At 37.7% G+C, this 19,183-nt stretch overlaps 2 protein-coding genes and 1 long non-coding RNA gene across 4 annotated transcripts in view; all 3 read right to left on the bottom strand.

Annotated features, from left to right (window-relative positions):
* Nucleotides 1-4,662, bottom strand: part of LOC127834648 (uncharacterized) — a 31,261-nt gene extending 26,599 nt beyond the window's left edge. The window contains exon 1 of one of the 2 annotated variants that reach the window (XM_052360670.1): nucleotides 3,366-4,662. The gene's annotated coding sequence lies outside the window, so the exon portion shown is untranslated. Of the gene's footprint in view, nucleotides 1-1,298; nucleotides 1,510-3,365 lie in introns of those variants that run through there. The other variant, XM_052360668.1, reaches the window with a different exon arrangement.
* A 1,213-nt stretch (nucleotides 4,663-5,875) lies between these two features.
* LOC127834651 (uncharacterized) lies at nucleotides 5,876-8,865 on the bottom strand. The gene is made up of 3 exons (XR_008028036.1): nucleotides 7,654-8,865; nucleotides 7,220-7,272; nucleotides 5,876-6,754 (listed from the first exon to the last, which is right to left on the bottom strand). It is a non-coding gene; the product is annotated as an uncharacterized LOC127834651 (long non-coding RNA).
* Nucleotides 8,866-11,467: 2,602 nt separating this feature from the next.
* On the bottom strand, nucleotides 11,468-18,506 carry LOC127835306 (uncharacterized). Its single transcript, XM_052361662.1, has 5 exons — nucleotides 18,007-18,506; nucleotides 16,677-16,793; nucleotides 16,414-16,480; nucleotides 16,070-16,194; nucleotides 11,468-12,580 (listed from the first exon to the last, which is right to left on the bottom strand). Exons 1-5 carry the CDS (start codon nucleotides 18,280-18,282, stop codon nucleotides 12,317-12,319), a joined length of 849 nt encoding a protein of 282 aa, XP_052217622.1. The 5' UTR covers nucleotides 18,283-18,506; the 3' UTR covers nucleotides 11,468-12,316.
* Between the last annotated feature and the right edge of the window lie 677 nt (nucleotides 18,507-19,183).

Genomic DNA, 19,183 nt, shown 5'->3' with positions numbered 1-19,183 from the left:
TGGTATTCAACATTAAAACAATGGCATGATAGAACTTGAAATGCCTCCTACTCTTCCCCAAAGTCATTAGATGATATTTAACAAATATTTAATTTTTTAAGGGACGATATCTGCACTTTGTCAGCAAGCACCTATTTGACTAACGGCCAACGGCAAATATATTCGTGAAAGTGGATGCACTACTGCGCTTTATTACTAAACGGATAATATTACTAATACAGATTTCTTAAACAATACACGCGTGACTCAAACTGCAATTATACCCCCACAAAATGAAATTTTATTACGACTTTGTTTATATAGATGGGAATTCAAAATAGAGCAATTCTTGCATTGCGTTCTCTATATATATGTTCTTTATTTTATATCATTGAGCTTAAAATAATTAAACCTTTATCAATACGGAGTGTTGTATTCAAGAACTTCTACGAATGCCCTGTTGGCAATCTACAATTCAACAACTTCCGATTCTATCGTATTATCGTTTTAGAATTTCCCGAATTGTTTTCCATTTAAAAACATGTACAATACGAAACACACTGGCAACATTAAGAAATGCAACCTCCGCGCAGAGATTGTACTATTGCCGAGCCAGGGTGCGGGATCACGTGACTTTGTGGGGTAACCCCCTTTTAACTTTAATGGAATTATACACGACGTATAAAAGTGGTACTTTATTTCAAATAACTTTTTAATATTATTTTTCTAAAGAATTTCAACAAGTGCATAAAATACATATTTTTATGCTGCTTATGGTGATTTGACAAACATCGGAATTACTTTATTTAATAAGCCAGTGTTCTTGTTTAAAAATCCGGTATCTACTGCATCCGGTACACGGTTATGCCTCACGCAACGTGAAATTTTGTCACCGATTTCAGACGTATTCAAGGACTTATTCTTATACCTTAAGATATCGGCACAAACTGCAAGAAAAACTGTCTTTTATGCACTAAAGATATTTGCAAATGTATTTCAATAACTTCAGATTTTTGAAAGAATAACGTTCTTAACGGTGTGTCGAGCCCGGTGTGTCATTCTGTCCAGCCCGTGTGGAAAACCCGGGAAAACCCGTTGACTCTGCACCCTGCGAGCGTAGCTCGATTACAAATACCTGCCGTTATAAGCAACCACGTGATGATAGCCGAGCCAGCCACGGTATACAATAATGTTCCTGTTGTTATTTTTAGCGGTTTTTTTTATTAAGGGGTAATTTATTTTTCATTATGAACCTAACCTTAAACACTATTTTCAAAATATAAAAAAAATGATACTAATTTTCATTATATAATACTTACAAAAATCATTCAATATCTGGGTGGATTTTCTTGTAATGTTAGTGGTTATCGATAGTGGCCGTGGGGAGATAACCGCTGCGAGGAGTTTGTCAGAAAAGAGAGCCAAATTGCTTCTCTGCATTTTCCATGCTTCTTGATGTTTTATCCTCCCCGAGCAGCAGGAGCAGCACACAGGTGGCGTGACTTCCTAGTGTGCATACCTAACACACCGGTGGCGTGACTTCCTAGTGTGTATACCTGCTGCACACAGGTGGCGTGACTTCCTAGTGTGTATACCTTGCACACAGGTGGCGTGACTTCCTAGTGTGTATACCTGCAGCACACAGGTGGCGTGACTTCCTATTGTGTATACCTGCAGCACACAGGTGGCGTGACTTCCTAGTGTGTATACCTTGCACACAGGTGGCGTGACTTCCTAGTGTGTATACCTGCAGCACACAGGCACAGGTGGTTAGCGTGTGGCTATGATATTAATTAGTGAAAGCATCATTTTGAATGATAAATAATCATATTAAAACGAAAAATTAACTTTTCTGAAAAAAAAAATTCACTATCAAATATATATATATAACAAGGTATGCAACTCAAAATCATCCCAAAACGGGGTGCATCGCTTTGAACAGCCATATCGTCATCAATTGTGCAGCGATTTTCACGATCTCGGTCTTATTCAACGCAGAAATGAATTTCCTTTCTGGAAATGTATATGTCTTGCAATATTTTTACAAATTCTGGGTCAACTTTTAAGAAATAACACGATACACAACTCGCATGACCCAGTTGACAGTGATCATGCAGTCTTTAAGACTGAAATCTTCACGGAGTAAAGGGCAACTTCCCTACAAAGTTCATGTAGTTCGATACCATAATTCAATAAAACGTATGAAAAAACATTATTACCGTTCTTGCCGTTACATTATGCATCAAGACTAACTGTCCAGCGCCGTTTGAAATCTTTGTTTACATACATTTCAACTAACTGACATTTTAAACATACGGGTCATTTCATTGGTCCAATGCGGAGGTGTGTCTTTACAACTGTAGATTTCATTCATAAAGACTGCATGATCACTGTCAACTGGGTCATACGTGTTGTGTATCGTGTTATTTCTTAAAAGTTGACCCAGCATTTGTAAAAATATTGCAAGACATATACATTTCCAGAAAGGAAATTCATTTCTGCGTTGAATAAGACCGAGATCGTGAAAATCGCTGCACAATTGATGAAGATATGGCTGTTCAAAGCGATGCACCCCGTTTTGGGCTGATTTTGAGTTGCATACCTTGTTATATATATATTTCATAGTAAAATTTTGTTTTTCAGAAAAGTTAATATTTCGTTATAATATGATTATTTATCATTCAAAATGATGTTTTCACTAATTAATATCATAGCCACACGCTAACCACCTGTGCACACAGATGGCGTGACTTCCTAGTGTGTATACCTGCAGCACACAGGTGGCGTGACTTCCTAGTGTGTATACCTAAACACTCCTCCACACATCATTTCGTGGGGTTTCTGCAGGATCCGTTCGTTATGGATAAAATATAAAGACGTCATTGGAAATAAGTTCCCTAACATTCCGAATGTTTCGGCGAACATTCCGAATCCGTCTCGATTCAGTATCAACATTTGGGTGCTGAAGTTCTTTCGATTCAGATCAGGCACGCAAGCTTCCTAAAGGATCCAAAGGGTTAAAACAGACACCGAATGGTCCCAGATCTTCGCTAAGAAACACCGAAAAATTCAAATCCTCTTTTGTGAATCATTCGGAAGCCTAGTGAACTGCAGGTTTTGAAAACCTTAATTAATAAAGATTTTGTTGGTTTGTGTGTATTTAAATAAGAACAAGGCCTAGTATTTGAATAATAAATATTTATTCGCAATTTAGCAAATAAGTAGACGTATGTTACTGTAGGTATGTTTACAGCAGGGGCCGGCCGCGTTTCTCTTTCTCCCACGTGACCCTCTTATGGTAATATTGAAGTACTTTATTGCCGTGTCAGGCTTTTATCTGTTATAAAATAAGTATCGTCAATGTGAAATTAATGGATGTATCTTACCTTGAATCATCTTCTAATATTCCCTTTGTTGAAGTTAACCGAGAGGAGTAGCAAACAATGCACCGTAGCTTTGCCACTAGGAATTGAAGCTGGTCATCTCGGTCCTAAATGCACTTAATAAACCCCATTACTTTTTATCCATTTACGCATATTGCACTTGCATTTGTTGTTATACACAAATACCTTGCTGTGTAGAAATGAATTCAGTTATGTCTCAAGTAAGTACCTTGTAATCATTACCTTTGTAATATTTTACCATCATTTCGTGTTTTAATGTTAGAAATTCATTCATCACGTAGATTATCTAAGGAGTCAATGTTGTGTAACTATGTGACGAAGTCAGCGTGGTTTCTCCGCCATTTTGTATCTATGGCTGTTTTTGGCCGGTGGCCGATTTATGGCCGCGGCCAATTTTCGGCCACATTTCGGCCAAAATTCAAACGTTTTGTTGATTTTCTAGTCATTCTTGGTTTTCTCACTAGGTAGTCAGCATTACACCAGCATGCTCCCAGATAATGTAAATTTTTTAATCCATTTTCGTAACAAGTAATTAAAACACATTGGGAATAAACATAAATCCATTAGTTAACACTTTTTCCACAGAATATTTATTATTTTTATGTAACGAAACTTAGTGCTAAATCTCTTAGAATATTTTAAAATAGTTTGACTGTGAATATGTCTACGTCATCGCTGTGATGCATAAGCTAGTGTTAATTTTTAATTCGGAGAACTGAACGCACTTCACTACTTTAAAGCTACTGTTGCTCGTTTTAATGCTAATGCGTTATTGTGGATATTTGCATTCCAATCGCATGAAATAAAATGTATCCTTCGGATTCATCGTCGTGGTTTTATTGACACATTGTTGCCTAACTTTATTACGCTACCAATGTTTAGAGCTAGGCCCAAACAATATCTCAGTGATACGCGCTCTACGGGTGCTGACCAGCGGTCGTAGATAACTAAAATCGAGAGATTACTTAGATGGCGGTAGAAAATCTACATCGTCCGCAATGTCACCATACGGCGAATCCCCATTTTCACAGGTCGTACCGACCGCCGTAGAAGTTTTGCTATAAGTTAACGTGGTTCCACGGCTCCCGTACGGCAGGCTTTAATTTTATTTTAAAATATCGTTAGTGATTTATAAAACAGAAATCAACTGTGTCCATATTTATGATGTTTATCCGTGTGTGTGCGGGGGGAGGGGGTGGCTAGGTGCGAGGGCCCTTATGAGGACTCTGCATGAAATAACCAAATAGTATTCCAACACTCCTACCACATTAGTTATGTACTTACAAGTTGCAAAAAAAAAGGAAATTTTGAATAATTGCTGCAATTTTGAGATGTTAAATGCTGAATGAAATTGCGTAATTGAATTATCAAACAAAAACTACAAATAGAGCCCTAAGTGGCACCGCATGTCTTATTGGATCTACCGCTTTTCTTAAGCGGCTGTTGGTGAAGACAGCTTTAATTTGAAGGGTGAAATAGCATGACCCACCTTCGATTGCGCATGTTACGTAACACAAGATATTATGAATATGGACTCTACATTGACTTGTTTTGTACGCGCAGGATTCCACTACATGCTGATTTTGTATGCATAAAATGGCGGATGCAATGCGTTGTTTGGCATTTAAACCTATACAAGATTCCAAAAATATAAGGTTTCAAATCTGAGAAGCCAAGAGCGGAAAGCGTTCATGGATTGAGTGATACATATAATTCACCAACGACAAGCACACCCACACACCCACGGGTGATCTCTTTAGCGTCTGCGCGCTTGATCGATTTTGTATGTTTATGCTATATATCGTGACCATAAACAACATATTATTATTGGGAACTTGAGGCAATATAAGTATTGTTCGTTTAACAATCGCGCGTAGGTATGTATTGCACTCACCTTCTTGCGCGATATTATAAAACTCACAACAACACACCTCGTTTGCACCCATTCCACTGTGTAATAACAAATTGCTGTCACTTCTATGCCTCCGTATTAAGCATGGCTTCTTGGTATTTGGCTTCAAAGAAGACACTATTTATACACTCGAACCAAAAACAAACATTAATAAGTATCAATGACATCTTTTTTTTACCAAAAAATATGGGACATTGCAACTCACCAGTGTATGTGCGTGTGAACATAGTTGAGTTGGTTACATTACATTTCGATGCTTAAGTGTAACTTTACGTAAAATGTTTAAAGGTGACTTGTTCACAGTGGGGGAAAATGATGATTTCAAACAAACTTTTCATATATTCAAAAAAGAATCTATGCATTATATTCTAACAAGCAAACTAACACTTCTGACTAAAAATGATTATATATTAATGTTAACGCCTGTGGAGTGTATTGGTAGTAAGCTCGCTTCTAAAGGTCGCGGGTACGGTCCCCAGCAAAGGCATGTTTAATTTTATCTTTTTCTTTGATATAATAAATATTTAAAACTATAAAAAAAATATTACAGTTGTGTTACGAAATTATTTCAATCACATTCTAATTATTTTTTGAATACGCAATCAGAGAACAAGCCCCTTTAAAACTGTTGATTTTAATATTCGCGACATTAACTATTTGTCATTTGTTTAAATCCATGGGCGTTAGCCCTTGCATTACTGATTTAGTTAACAAAGAGATCTAAACCCGTTGAAATGTCTGAAAGACGTGAACATGTATGTTTACATATGTGTACTACACCAACATATCTTTGTCAGCGAGCTACATGACCGACCTTGTAAATATACGACTCAATAATCACATTTATTTATCTTGATATAACTTGATATTCATAGTACGTATACTTATTACAATTATACAACACCATTCTTGTGATTGCCTCACTACGGTACATTTTATTGACACGTGCATGTATATTGATTTACCCTGTTATGTCTAAAAAAAACAACTATACATCTAGATACATGATTTGGCAACATTACAAACCTTGAAAGCCAAAGTTATTATCCGCATGCCCCGGCGGTCACGCTCGGTGTAGCGTTCGATATATATAGGTACGCGGGCCATTTTGATAATATCATCAATTCCACGAAATCGACAATCGTTTTCTAAAAAGAAATCAAATGTAGGTTAGTATGACATAGTTTTGTTCAGTGTATGTTCAAGGTTGTTGAGCTGAAGTTCGTGGGGCTATCTACAGGAAACTCCGTCCGTCTGTCATGTGATGGAGTCCTACTGACAGGATCTGACCAGTCAGTAAAGCATCAAGGTGGAGCGGTTTGGCCTCGGTGTGGACCTCAGTGTTCGTGAACTTACGTAAATCTCCGAGTGCGTGATCGGAGACCCCTCAGTAACCCAGTAGAATATCTAGTGCAGCCGGGTTGGCGATGTATGTGGGTAGAATCAGGGACAGTTGACACTAGGACAAACATGAAACATGACATTTACTTCTCAAACAATCCGTGTTTACTTGACCTCCGAACAAGCACTTGTAACCTAAACGATGATGTTGCAAATATTTCACTATAGATGAACATCAGCTGGGGATATACTGATTAAATTGACCTTGCAAATCTCGGACAATAACAGACTATTGTCTTAGATCTGCGTTTCGAAATGTCAGAACGTTTCGTACATGTATGCATATGAAGCTAGGTCTGCATGTCGCCAACCTTGACCAATGCACGCATGCAATTATACATTTATGTCTTAAATTAGAAGAGGCAAACTGCACGTGCGGTTTCAAGACGGTTTTATACTGACTGAATATTTACGTTGTTTTTTTTTCGTCTCATGGTTGTGCTTATTGATATATTTATTTAGTGTAGTATATGTTTAAGGGGAATAACTGGTGTTTTATTATCACACGTGATTTTGAAGTTACCTTTCTTTATTGCTTGTGGAGCCCATACGAGTTGTCACCCTTGAAACGACAACCTTATTATATTATGTGAATCGTGTGAAAATTAAATAAAAATTCCCACAATATATTACACGTCAAACATAAAAGGCATTTATCACATGCTTAACATTGTTTGCCATGTACTAACGTGTTACGAGTATTTTTATCAACTATTTGTAAGATAACAATGTTCAACGTTATCATTGGAAATAATATGGTTGTTTTGTTTTAATAATCATTTTATAAATGAGATCTCGCTGTCGTTTCATTATATATTGAATAGAAAATATTTCATTAACATTCTTTATAAATTCACCAAAAAGCACTAACCAAATCCCAGATTTTGTTCTGTAAAATATTAAACATAAATATATATCTGTAAAACTGAGAAAGATAAGGTGTGTTTGTAAGCATACCTGTAACGTCATACAGATGTGCATCCCGAAACCTGTTAATGTGACGTCAGACAGCATTTTGTGTATCCTGAAGATAATCGCCTATGCCCTGATATTAAGAGAACACCGGGATGCCTCGTATCCACGAAAGAAATCCAATCATCACGAGCCGCACGTACGGTGTGGTGTATGTGGCCGGTATGTGATGACAACTTCCATTCATTCGTGTGCGTTGTTGACGGTTTGAAACAAAATGAACAAATACTCAATATAATATTGATAAGTAGTAGCACCGACAAGTATAACCTTACAAGACGATTAAATAACTTTTCTTGTCAACACGTGTTTACATGAACAGTGATACCGTATATCTGGTTCTGTATAAGAAAACTGATTTCTTATAAAAGGCTATATATCAGAACACTTATTCCTTATATCAGGCTCAGTATGGGAACACTTATCTTTATATCAGGTTCAGCATTAGAAAACTGACTCCTTATATCAGGTTGACAATTAGAACACTGACTCCTTATATCAGGCTCAGTATTAGAACATTGACTCCTTATATCAGGCTAATTGTACTAACACCTATTCCTTATTAAAGGCTCAGTATTAGAACACTGACTCCTTATATGAGGCTGAGTATTAGAACACTGACTCCTTATATGAGGCTCCGTATTAGAACACTGACTCCTTATATGAGGCTGAGTATTAGAACACTGACTCCTTATATGAGGCTGAGTATTAGAACACTGACTCCTTATATGAGGCTCAGTATTAGAACACTGACTCCTTATATAAGGCTCAGTATTAGAACACTGACTCCTTATATGAGGCTGAGTATTAGAACACTGACTCCTTATATGAGGCTGAGTATAAGAACACCGACTCCTTATATCAGGCTCAGTATTAGAACACTGACTCCTTATATCAGGCTCAGTATTAGAACACTGACTCCTTATATGAGGCTGAGTATTTGAACACTGACTCCTTATAACAGGCTGAGTATAAGAACACCGACTCCTTATATCAGGCTCAGTATTAGAACACTCATTCCTTATATAAGGCTCAGTATTAGAACACTGATTCCTTATATCAGGCTCAGTATTAGAACACTGACTCCTTATAACAGGCTGAGTATAAGAACACTGACTCCTTATAACAGGCTGAGTATAAAAACACTGACTCCTTATATCAGGCTGAGTATAAGAACACTGACTCCTTATATCAGGCTCAGTATTAGAGCACTGACTCCTTAAATCAGGCTCAGTATTAGAACACTTATTCCTTATATCAGGCTCAGTATTAGAACACTGATTCCTTATATCAGGCTCAGTATTAGAAAACTGACTCCTTATAACAGGCTGAGTATAAGAACACTGACTCCTTATAACAGGCTGAGTATAAAAACACTGACTCCTTATATCAGGCTCAGTATTAGAACACTGACTCCTTATAACAGGCTGAGTATAAGAACACTGACTCCTTATAACAGGCTGAGTATAAGAACACTGACTCCTTATATCAGACTCAGTATTAGAACACTGACTCCTTATATCAGGCTCAGTATTAGAACACCGACTCCTTATATCAGGCTCAGTATTAGAACACGCTCAGTAATCGACCCTTTATTCCGTATATCAGGCTCAGTATTTGTACACCGTTTCTTTATATCATGCTGATAATTAAAACACAGAGTCTTCACCATTTAACACCTATCAGGTTTAACATTATAGTGACTATTCAAAACAGACATAGAAACTATGTACTTAAATACCTGTTCCCGGCATTCTTGACAACACAGCGTTCCCAGCATACCACACCACGGCCTCGCCGGATGGTGTGAGCATTCGGTTTATAAACGACATTACACAATCGAAAGATAGAACATGTGAGGGCCTTTGCTGAAATCATTTATTACTGCACTATGATTGTGTTGTTGTTGTTTTTGCACCATTTTCAAACAGTTGTCAGTACATGTGTGATGATTATCGGATTCCTTTGTTTATATTCCGGTAGCAGTACAGTATATGTCATAGCAGAATTTGATGTCAGAATTTAGTTTTAGCCATGCAAATAAACCATCTTGAATGATGTTTATAAATCGATTTTTAATCAAACGGATTAATATAAATACGACAACGGCTACCAATGCCCGCGTGAATTAATTATTTAAATTACGGCGCTGACTTGGACACGTAATTAATTCACTGCGTGTTAAATAATTTATGACTATGCCAAAGAAGTTGTGCATGCCCCACTCCCACCTCCTCCCCAACGGTAAAAAGGACATGACGTATCTTAGGAAACGTAGTTTCAGGCGATGATTTCAAACAGACAAGCACACGTCATGGGTTCATAGTCCATATGCATGCCTACCACGCCTTACTCTGGTAAGGGATTGATTATGGAAAAAGACGCTTATCTTCTAGTACAAACAAAGCTCATCCATATAGTCTCCTTTCAAAATCACATGCCGTACCAACCATTATTTTTTTTATAAAAGTTTTTTTTCTTCAACTTTGCCGATGTATAACATGTTTTTTTTATTGCGGTTACTTTCTAAATAGTTGAAATTGGAATACAAACGTTTGTGAAGACTGACTTAGCTTGGAGGAAGCACATAAGCTAACATTATTTAAGGCCGCATAAAATTAATTTGTTCGTGATGCCTGACACATTACAATCACCGAACATATTTTCTCAGTATGTACAATTAAAATACATTATGTTAAAAGAAAGTGTTCCTCTCTTTTGTCATTAGATTGCATTCTTTGGAGGTTCGAAGATCTGTTAAGAGGCAATGAATATCAGTTATAGCGAACACAAGAACATACATGTCGAAAGAAGGCAAGTAAACGTCCCAAACAGAAGGCACATGCTTTATAAATATGTAGTTCACTTCAACGTCCAAGAATCAAGTTAATATCTAATTCCACAGATAAATGAATTGTAAACATAGTCTTTTCAATGTTCATTTTCGATAGAAGTCATTACAAATTGGGACCAGAAACGTACGTGCCTAATTAAACTAAATTCCACCATGCATAAAACAGTTCTATTCTGGACAGTAAATGGCCTATGAACTCCGAGTATGGCCTTGATCTAGAGCATAGTAGTCTGGTTCTTGCGCGAGACACGTCTTGATATGCTGATCATAGTTTTGCACACAACAATTAGTCTTGATGTCGTGATCATGTGTTCCAATTCATTATAAAAATCCAATCATGCACACTATAGCCACGAACATTCCCATTCACTAGTTCATGAATATGCATATACTCCAAGTATCATCTGTGACCTCGACCTTTTAGCGAACGACATGAGTTGTCTTAATATGATGGTTATTTATGTATATTTCGACATTTACTTTCACATATCCAAATAAGTGTATCCAAAATTTTAGTGCCCAGTGTAACCGTAACATTTAAGCGAGCGACATAGCTTGCATGACGTTAAACGTCTTAATATGCTGATCATGTATGCCAATCAAAAATCGAATAATGGACACAACGTTACATTTAACCAAATGAAAAACAAACAAACGCACGAACGAACAAACAAACTGATCCACCGACCAACCAACTAATCAACTATGTAACGATCCAAACGATATGTATCGAGGAGACACATAACATAAAACTAACAACTACAAATATTTAATTAACCATTTCGTGTATGGGCAATTATAAATCGAAACAAATACGCTTGTCATGTGCAATTTAAAAATGTATTTTACGAACAGATCGTTTAACTACGATCTTTATTTAAAAAGCTTGAATGTCTCGGTGGGTAAGCCACTCGAAATCCACAGTTTGGAAATCAGACGATAGCATTGTTCTCTTTCTTTTTAATTTGAAATTATAATTACATGTATATAAAATAAATTAATAATTCATAATGAAGATTTGCTAGCGAATACACCGTTTCCAGCATAACTAACATGTGCAAACAAGTGCCTTTTTGAACAAGATATCAACAGCACAAGCACTTGCGATCTATTCTATTGTCGAGTTAAATTGACGCGTACATTATTTTCAAGAAACTTTTGGAAAAATCAGTTGTCATTTACTCACAACTTACTACAGCCCTCAATTTGCGGATTCCTCTTTTGAAATAAGACTCTTATCCCGATAAATTTAATGGAAGAAACTACGCAACACTCACCTTTCCCGTTGAAATGCCGACCACAGCACCTGATCAATAGCAATACGTTTGTAATGGAAGCGCTTCTCAAATGTACCATATATAAGCTCTAATGTGAAACTCTGGGTTTTAGGCCGACAGAAAGAAATTCATTCTTAATGTGAAACTGGTCTAATGACCCATACCCGATTTATTTCAGCGCAGTCAGCTCTATATAAACTGAAACTAACCAATGGGAATTCCCAACAGTTTACACAGGTTTAGAGAGTATAAATAGCGTCAATGTATGACATTACAATACCAGAAGGTGTGTCGTAAGCGTACATTGTAAACCTCGCATAGTATACTCAACCTAAACCGTGTCGATTGACTATCAAAGTGATCACAGCCGATGTCTTGTTCATGTAAAAAGAACTTTTTATACGAATAATACGGTCTACAATAATGATGAATTTGCAGAGCATTCATCACACATTAACGGTGTATAATAAACAAAACAATATACTATATGTGCACATATGTTCTTTGTATGCTGTCACTAGGACAGTAATACCGCCCCGAAGTATGTCGAATTGACACTGTACGTTATTTCAGGATCAATGTAAAAATTCTCTAGCGTTATGTAGTCGTCCTTTTGCAACTGAAATAGCGCGGTCAGCGTGCAGGTGTTGCTCAGCTGGCGGCCCTGTCCCGTGGGGATCTCCTGTCTGCAGTAGATGCTCTGCAGCATGTCTCGGGGGGTATCGGGACGGTGCTGAACCACGCCAAGGGACGCGAAGGGAAGCGCGTGCTTATACAGCACCTGTAAAAAATAAATATACAGTATATCAGTATATGCACGCAGTGCGACGCGCACTTTTAAACGCAAAGAAGGCAACACAGCTTTCGTTCATTGTATATTGTACAATGTTATACAATGGAAAGAACGAGTACACTTTGGGACTTTTCTAACGCATCACTTTTCAAACTTGAATAGCTCAGTTATAAATGAGTAAAGATATTAGTTTAAAATTTTACATACGATCATTTGACTACATTATAGGCAAGCCCACGATAAATCATTCATCCGTGACGATTGGACGCTTTCCATATTTGTGCACGTGGAAATGTTGAAACGCGATTTAATTATAGTTTTATTTCAATTTAATTTTTTTAGGTGGGTTCTTACACAAGGAAAACATATTACTAATTTACAAAACCATATAGCTCGTATGAATATTCAGGAGCACAAACGCGCACTTTGCAATTTACTGGCTACCTTTTCCACTTGCTGAAGCGTCCGATCGTCATGGATAAATGATTTTATCGCTAGCTTGCACATATTGTAGTCAAATGATCACATGTGCAATTTTAAATAAAAATATTGACTCATTACTGAGATATGTAAGTTTTAAAAGTGTTGCGTTAGAAAAATCACCAAGTGTAGTAAAAGGCGATATACATGTTATTCCAGTTTAATTTCAATTTCATAATTCTAGGTAAGTTTTTACACAAGAAAAACATAACATTGATTAAAGAGAAACAATATGGCTCGTATGAATATTTAGGAGCGAAACGGCTTAATCGGCATGGTGCAAGCCTGTCAGTTATTAAGACGTGTAAGTTTATGCGTTTTACTTTTCACAGTGTTATTATTTTACGTTGTATGCGTTTGCGAATTTGTCTTTTGAAGTGACGTTTTTATTTTGTTAAGTTTTATATTTTGTGGTTTTTCAATTTCAATTAAATTTTCAGGAATTATCAGATATGTGTTGAATTATTCTTGGTCCAAATTTCAACACAAGCCGTTAAAAAATTAGGGAGCTATATTGATATGATTAAGTGATGTGTTAGAAAAGTCTCCAAGTGTACACTTGCTTGATACATACTCAAACTTGTATGCAAGTAGTATAAAAAATATAAAAGGAACTTTTTCACAGATTGAAGAAATAACGATTTTCAAAAACAGTTTCAGATTAACAAAATAATGTATATACATGTACTATGCTTGAACAAACATTTTTATACTATGCTTAAAGCAAAATTCCTGTTTACGACAATTTGTTAAAGTATTGGCCAATTTTGCTATGAACAATTAAAGCATTATGAGCATGCTTGGCGCAGTGTAAGCGCAAACTGTTTTGTCCCAGAAGCCATGGATTCAAAGGAATGTATTATTTTTACTCTACGTTTTCCTTGCAATTGTAAAAGGTTAAGTCTGTAAAATATTTTTAAATAATGAGATTTTTTAAAACGTTAATATGTCAACAAGTCCTTTTTATTTAAAGTTTATTATGTAATAGGTGATATTTACATAAATACATAATAGGCGATTTCTTGGTATGTATTTATCAAAATACAATCATTTGATATTAATTGTAAAACATAGGATCATTTTGTTTGTTAACAAGTACATGAAGCTAACCTGTGCGTAGATTAGGTATTTTTCAGTGAGCTAACTTTGGCGTTGATGAGGCATGTTGCATGGAGCTGACCTGTGCGTAGATTAGGTATATTTCATTGAGCTAACTTAGGAGTAGATTAGGTATGTTACATGGAGCTAATCTGGACGTAGATAAGGTATGTAACATGGAGCTAATATGAACGTAGATTAGGTATGTTACATGGAGCTAATAGGGACGTAGATTAGGTCTGTTACATGGAGCTAACCTGGGCGTAGATTAGGTCTGTTACATGGAGCTAACCTGGGCGTAGATTAGGTATGTTACATACGCTAATCTGGACGTAGATTAGGTCTGTTACATGGAGCTAACCTGGGCGTAGATTAGGTATGTTACATGGAGCTAACCTGGGCGAAGATTAGGTCTGTTACATGGAGCTAACCTGGGCGTAGATTAGGTATGTTACATGGAGCTAACCTGGGCGTAGATTAGGTATGTTACATGGAGCTAATCTGGGCGAAGATTAGGTCTGTTACATGCTGCTAACCTGGGCGTAGATTAGGTATGTTACATGGAGCTAATCTGGGCGAAGATTAGGTCTGTTACATGGAGCTAACCTGGGCGTAGATTATGTAAGTTACATGGAGCTAGCTGGGTGTAGATTATGTATGTTACCTTAAGCTAATGTGGGCGTAAATGAGGTTTGTTACATGGATCTAACCTTTGCCTAGATTAGGCATGTTACATGGAGCTTATCTGGACGTAGATTAGGTATGTTGTATGGAGCTCACCTGGGCGTAGATAAGGTATGTTACATGGAGCTAATCTTGGTGTAGATTAGGTTTGTTTCATAAACTAATCTGGGCGTAGATTAGGTATGTTACATGAAGCTAACCTGGCCGTAGATTAGGTGTGTAACATGAAGCTCATCTGGGCGTAGATTAGGTATGTTACCTAAACCTAACCTGGACGTAGATTAGGTGTGTTACATGGAGCTAATCTGGGCGTAGATTAGGTATGTTATATAAAGCTAATCTGGGCGTAGATTAGGTATGTTACATGGAGCTAACCTGGGCGTAGATTAGGTATGTTACATGGAGCTAACCTGGGCGTAGATTAGGTATGTTACATGGAGCTAATCTGGACGTAGATTAGGTCTGTTACATGGAGCTAACCTGGGCGTAGATTAGGTATATTACATAAAGCTAATCTTTACGTAGATTAGGTATGTTACATAAAGCTAATATGGGCGTAGATTAGGTGTGTTACATGAAGCTAACCTGGGCGTAGATTAGGTTCGTTACATGAAGCTAACCTGGGCGTAGATAAGGCATTTTACATGAAGCTAACCTGGGCGTAGATTAGGCATTTTACATGAAGCTAACCTGGGCGTAGATTAGGCATTTTACATGGAGCTATTCTGGGCGTAGATTAGGCATTATACATGGAGCTTTTCTGGGCGTAGATTAGGTATTTTACATGAAGCTATTCTGGGCGTAGATTAGGTAATTTACATGCTGCTAATCTGGGCGTAGATAAGGCATTTTACATGAAGCTAACCTGGGCGTAGATTAGGCATTTTACATGGAGCTATTCTGGGCGTAGATTAGGCATTTTACATGGAGCTATTCTGGGCGTAGATTAGGTATTTTACATGCTGCTAATCTGGGCGTAGATTAGGCATTTTACATGAAGCTATTCTGGGCGTAGATTAGGCATTTTACATGAAGCTATTCTGGGCGTAGATTAGGCATTTTACATGGAGCTATTCTGGGCGTAGATTAGGTATTTTACATGCTGCTAATCTGGGCGTAGATTAGGCATTTTACATGGAGCTATTCTGGGCGTAGATTAGGTACGTTACATGAAGCTAGCCTGGGCGTAGATGATGTACGTTACATGAAGCTTACCTGTGCGTAGATTAAATATGTTCCTGTATAGTCCACCCTAAACTTGCCGTGCTCTGCAACGGTAAATGGGCTATCCGTCGTCACCCACCAAGGTGCCAGCCGGAACACTTCGATGGTAGAATTATCTACAATGCACACATACCTTCTATCTCCTTCTATGTAGTGATTTATACTACACTTAATCACCATAACATAATACTTAATGGCAATTAAATGCTTAGATGAATTTTGACATGAATGTCTTGTCTTCGATGGTAAGCCCCTGTTTATCTTAAAAATTTGAGCATAATTGTGCCACGGGTTATTTCTACATGTTGTGTAGACTTTTGAACTCAAAGACTCACAGTTGTGTTCATGTTGTGGTTGAAGTCCGCTGCGGGGAATAAAATGCGCTGACTTCAAGGTCTTTTTCTGAAATATATAAGCACACATAAGCACGAATTTGTATGGCCAAATAAGTGTGTGACCTATGTCCGTAGAAATTGGAAAATGTCAGCGTGTGAATCTGTAACAGAGATATAATTTGAATAAATGAATACACTCGGAGGCCGTTCTTGTCATCTGTATTATAGATTACTACCGCGAATGGAATATCTTATAAATGAACCTTTTTTTCTTTCTTTTCTTTCCGCATCTTAGTAGACTTTTGATTGTCCTTTTTACTTCGTTTCACCCTTTGATGTATGAGGGTCCGCTCGACGTAAAGATGGGAGTCAACAACACCCTACAATAATAAACAAGTTGTTTATATCTTACACATTGTTCATGTATACACATAAGCTTCACATTTCAAATGATCATTGTCATTGATTTATGCACATCGCAATCAGGATAGAGCAAGCACGCGATGACTTTTGAATTTGATTTTGATTTACTTCCCTTGATAAGGGGTGATTTGCAGTAAAATAGCATTACGACACCAAATATTCACTTGATGTAGACGTATTGCTGTAGACGTCTGTTTCTCTACATATAAGTTTTTTACTTTGCATTATTTTATCTTCATCATAATACTGTAACATATACAACTAAAATCGTTATTTTCGGACCACATCATTGCCCGACAACAATAGGCTGTCCGGCCAGCACAGTGGTTGGTACATGAGCATCCCACCTAGGCGACTCGGGTTCAATTTCCTATTCCGGCTGCATGTGGGTTTGATTGGTGGTCACAATACCGGACAGGTGGGTTTTCCTCCGGCAATGCCGGCATTCCCCCCCCCCCCCCCCCTCCCCCCACAAACACACCTCCCCCCACTCACACACACCATAAAGCCACAGCAAAATTGAAAAACCTTTCAGTAACAACGAAATAGCTAAAAATTTCACATATAATTCAAACCTCGCTCCAACTTTCGTGAGTCAAGTAAATTAATAAGTTAATAGTGCTATTTGACACTCCGGGTCCACACATAATGTAGCCTCTGGTTCGGAAAGCACATCATAAATCTCGAAATACACACACACACACACACACACATCATTATCCGACAAAAAATTACTAGTTACTAAATCTCGTAAACTGTAAACTTGTATGTAACCAAAAAAAACAAACTTGTATGTACGTACTATTTATTACTACAGGCTTTTAAATTATTCCAGTAAGTGCAATGGTTGGCAATCGCGGTTCTCATCTTAGACAGTTTGGTACTCCCCGCCCCCCCCCCCCCCCCCCCCCCCATTGCACAAGACCACAACGAAACGTACCAATATTTCAGTAAGAACGCAATAGCTTAAAAAGCAGCTATAATTCTTGCAAACGTTTGTGATAAATTAATTATTTTAGTGCTTGGGCCCACTCTGGGTCCACACATAATGTAGCCTCGGGCGCAGAAGGACTTCATTAACCAAGAAATACTCGAACACATACAGTCTGTTGAAGGGTTTACCCGTTGACCTGCATGTCCTGAAACGTAGTAACTGGATGGCAGACTTACCAGATCACCCAGTCCGACTTCAGGAGCGGGGTAACTGTTGACACCGTTACTTGGAATGTTAACATGACGTACTCGGTCACGTGACTGCCGCAGATCATCCAGTTCTTGAGTCAGTCTCACGATGAGTATCGTGCAATAAACGCACCAACAGATCACACACACTCCAAACACCGTGATTATTATACATGTCCTCATATACCATTGACGACAGTTACATGTTATGGTCACTTTTGATTTCTGAAAGCACTCTCCAATGTTGTCTTGGTGGTCAAACATGTTTAATCCGAGCACCACGTTTAATCTCTTCCCTGATTGCAACTACCGGTTCACATAGTTACATTTCTTTGGAAGATTTTTTACTTACAGTGTAAGCAAACATATTATCTATTGATAATTGCATATCAACATGTTCGTGTCATATGTAGTCTGAACTACGACCCAATTATGAATGTAAACACAGTGCCTATTGCAAGATTAAACTTTTTATTGCGAAATGAAATGTATAGTCTGCCTTTGTAATTGTTATAAAATTAATTTTTATTGTTTAAACAAAACTTCTTCTTCAACTTAAAATGACATTTAGGTATCTAGTTTAACGATACCCGAATTGCAGTGGTTTAATCTAAAATAGGTTTATGTACCCGGAAGTAAAATATTACCTAATATAGGTCTTTATTTAAACTCGTATTAAATTGATTTAAGCAGATGTTGTAAATTAAATACGCATATGTAACATCACGACGTGTGCGACATGTTGAGACTCACATGCAACATGATCACGTGTTGTGAAGAAAACAAAGACCTGCTACTGAGAGGAGTACTCGTCGGAGTCTATTGAAACAGCTGCGTGATCAAGGGCCTTTTGAGATCGGCACCCACTCTTCTTCCTGATCAGGCCGTTTGATATCAGAACCCACTATGCTTCGTGATCAGGCCGTTTGAGATTAGAATCCACTATGCTTCGAGATCAGATTGTAGGAGATCAGAACCCACTCTCCTTCGTGATCAGGCCGTTTGATAGCGGAACCAACTATGCTTCGTGATCTGATAGCGTGAGGTCGGAACCCACTCTTCTTCGTGATCAGGCCCTGTGAGATCGGAACCCACAATGCTGCGCGATCAGATTGCGTGAGATCGGAACCCACTCTTCTTCGTGATCAGGCCCTGTGAGATCGGA

Source organism: Dreissena polymorpha, chromosome 6 (assembly GCF_020536995.1).
Source record: "Dreissena polymorpha isolate Duluth1 chromosome 6, UMN_Dpol_1.0, whole genome shotgun sequence".
Taxonomy (NCBI): domain Eukaryota; kingdom Metazoa; phylum Mollusca; class Bivalvia; order Myida; family Dreissenidae; genus Dreissena; species Dreissena polymorpha.
Note: the sequence above shows the minus strand (reverse complement) of the source record. Positions and strands in the feature narration are given on the sequence as shown.

Coding starts and splice junctions, on each gene's coding strand:
- LOC127835306 (XM_052361662.1), bottom strand. CDS start 18,282: ATGTTTGACCACCAAGACAACATTGGAGAGTGCTTTCAGAAATCAAAA. Junction 16,481..16,676: donor AAGAAAAGAAAGAAAAAAAG/GTTCATTTATAA, acceptor TATATATTTCAG/AAAAAGACCTTGAAGTCAGC. Junction 12,581..16,069: donor CATATTTAATCTACGCACAG/GTAAGCTTCATG, acceptor TATTTTTTACAG/GTGCTGTATAAGCACGCGCT.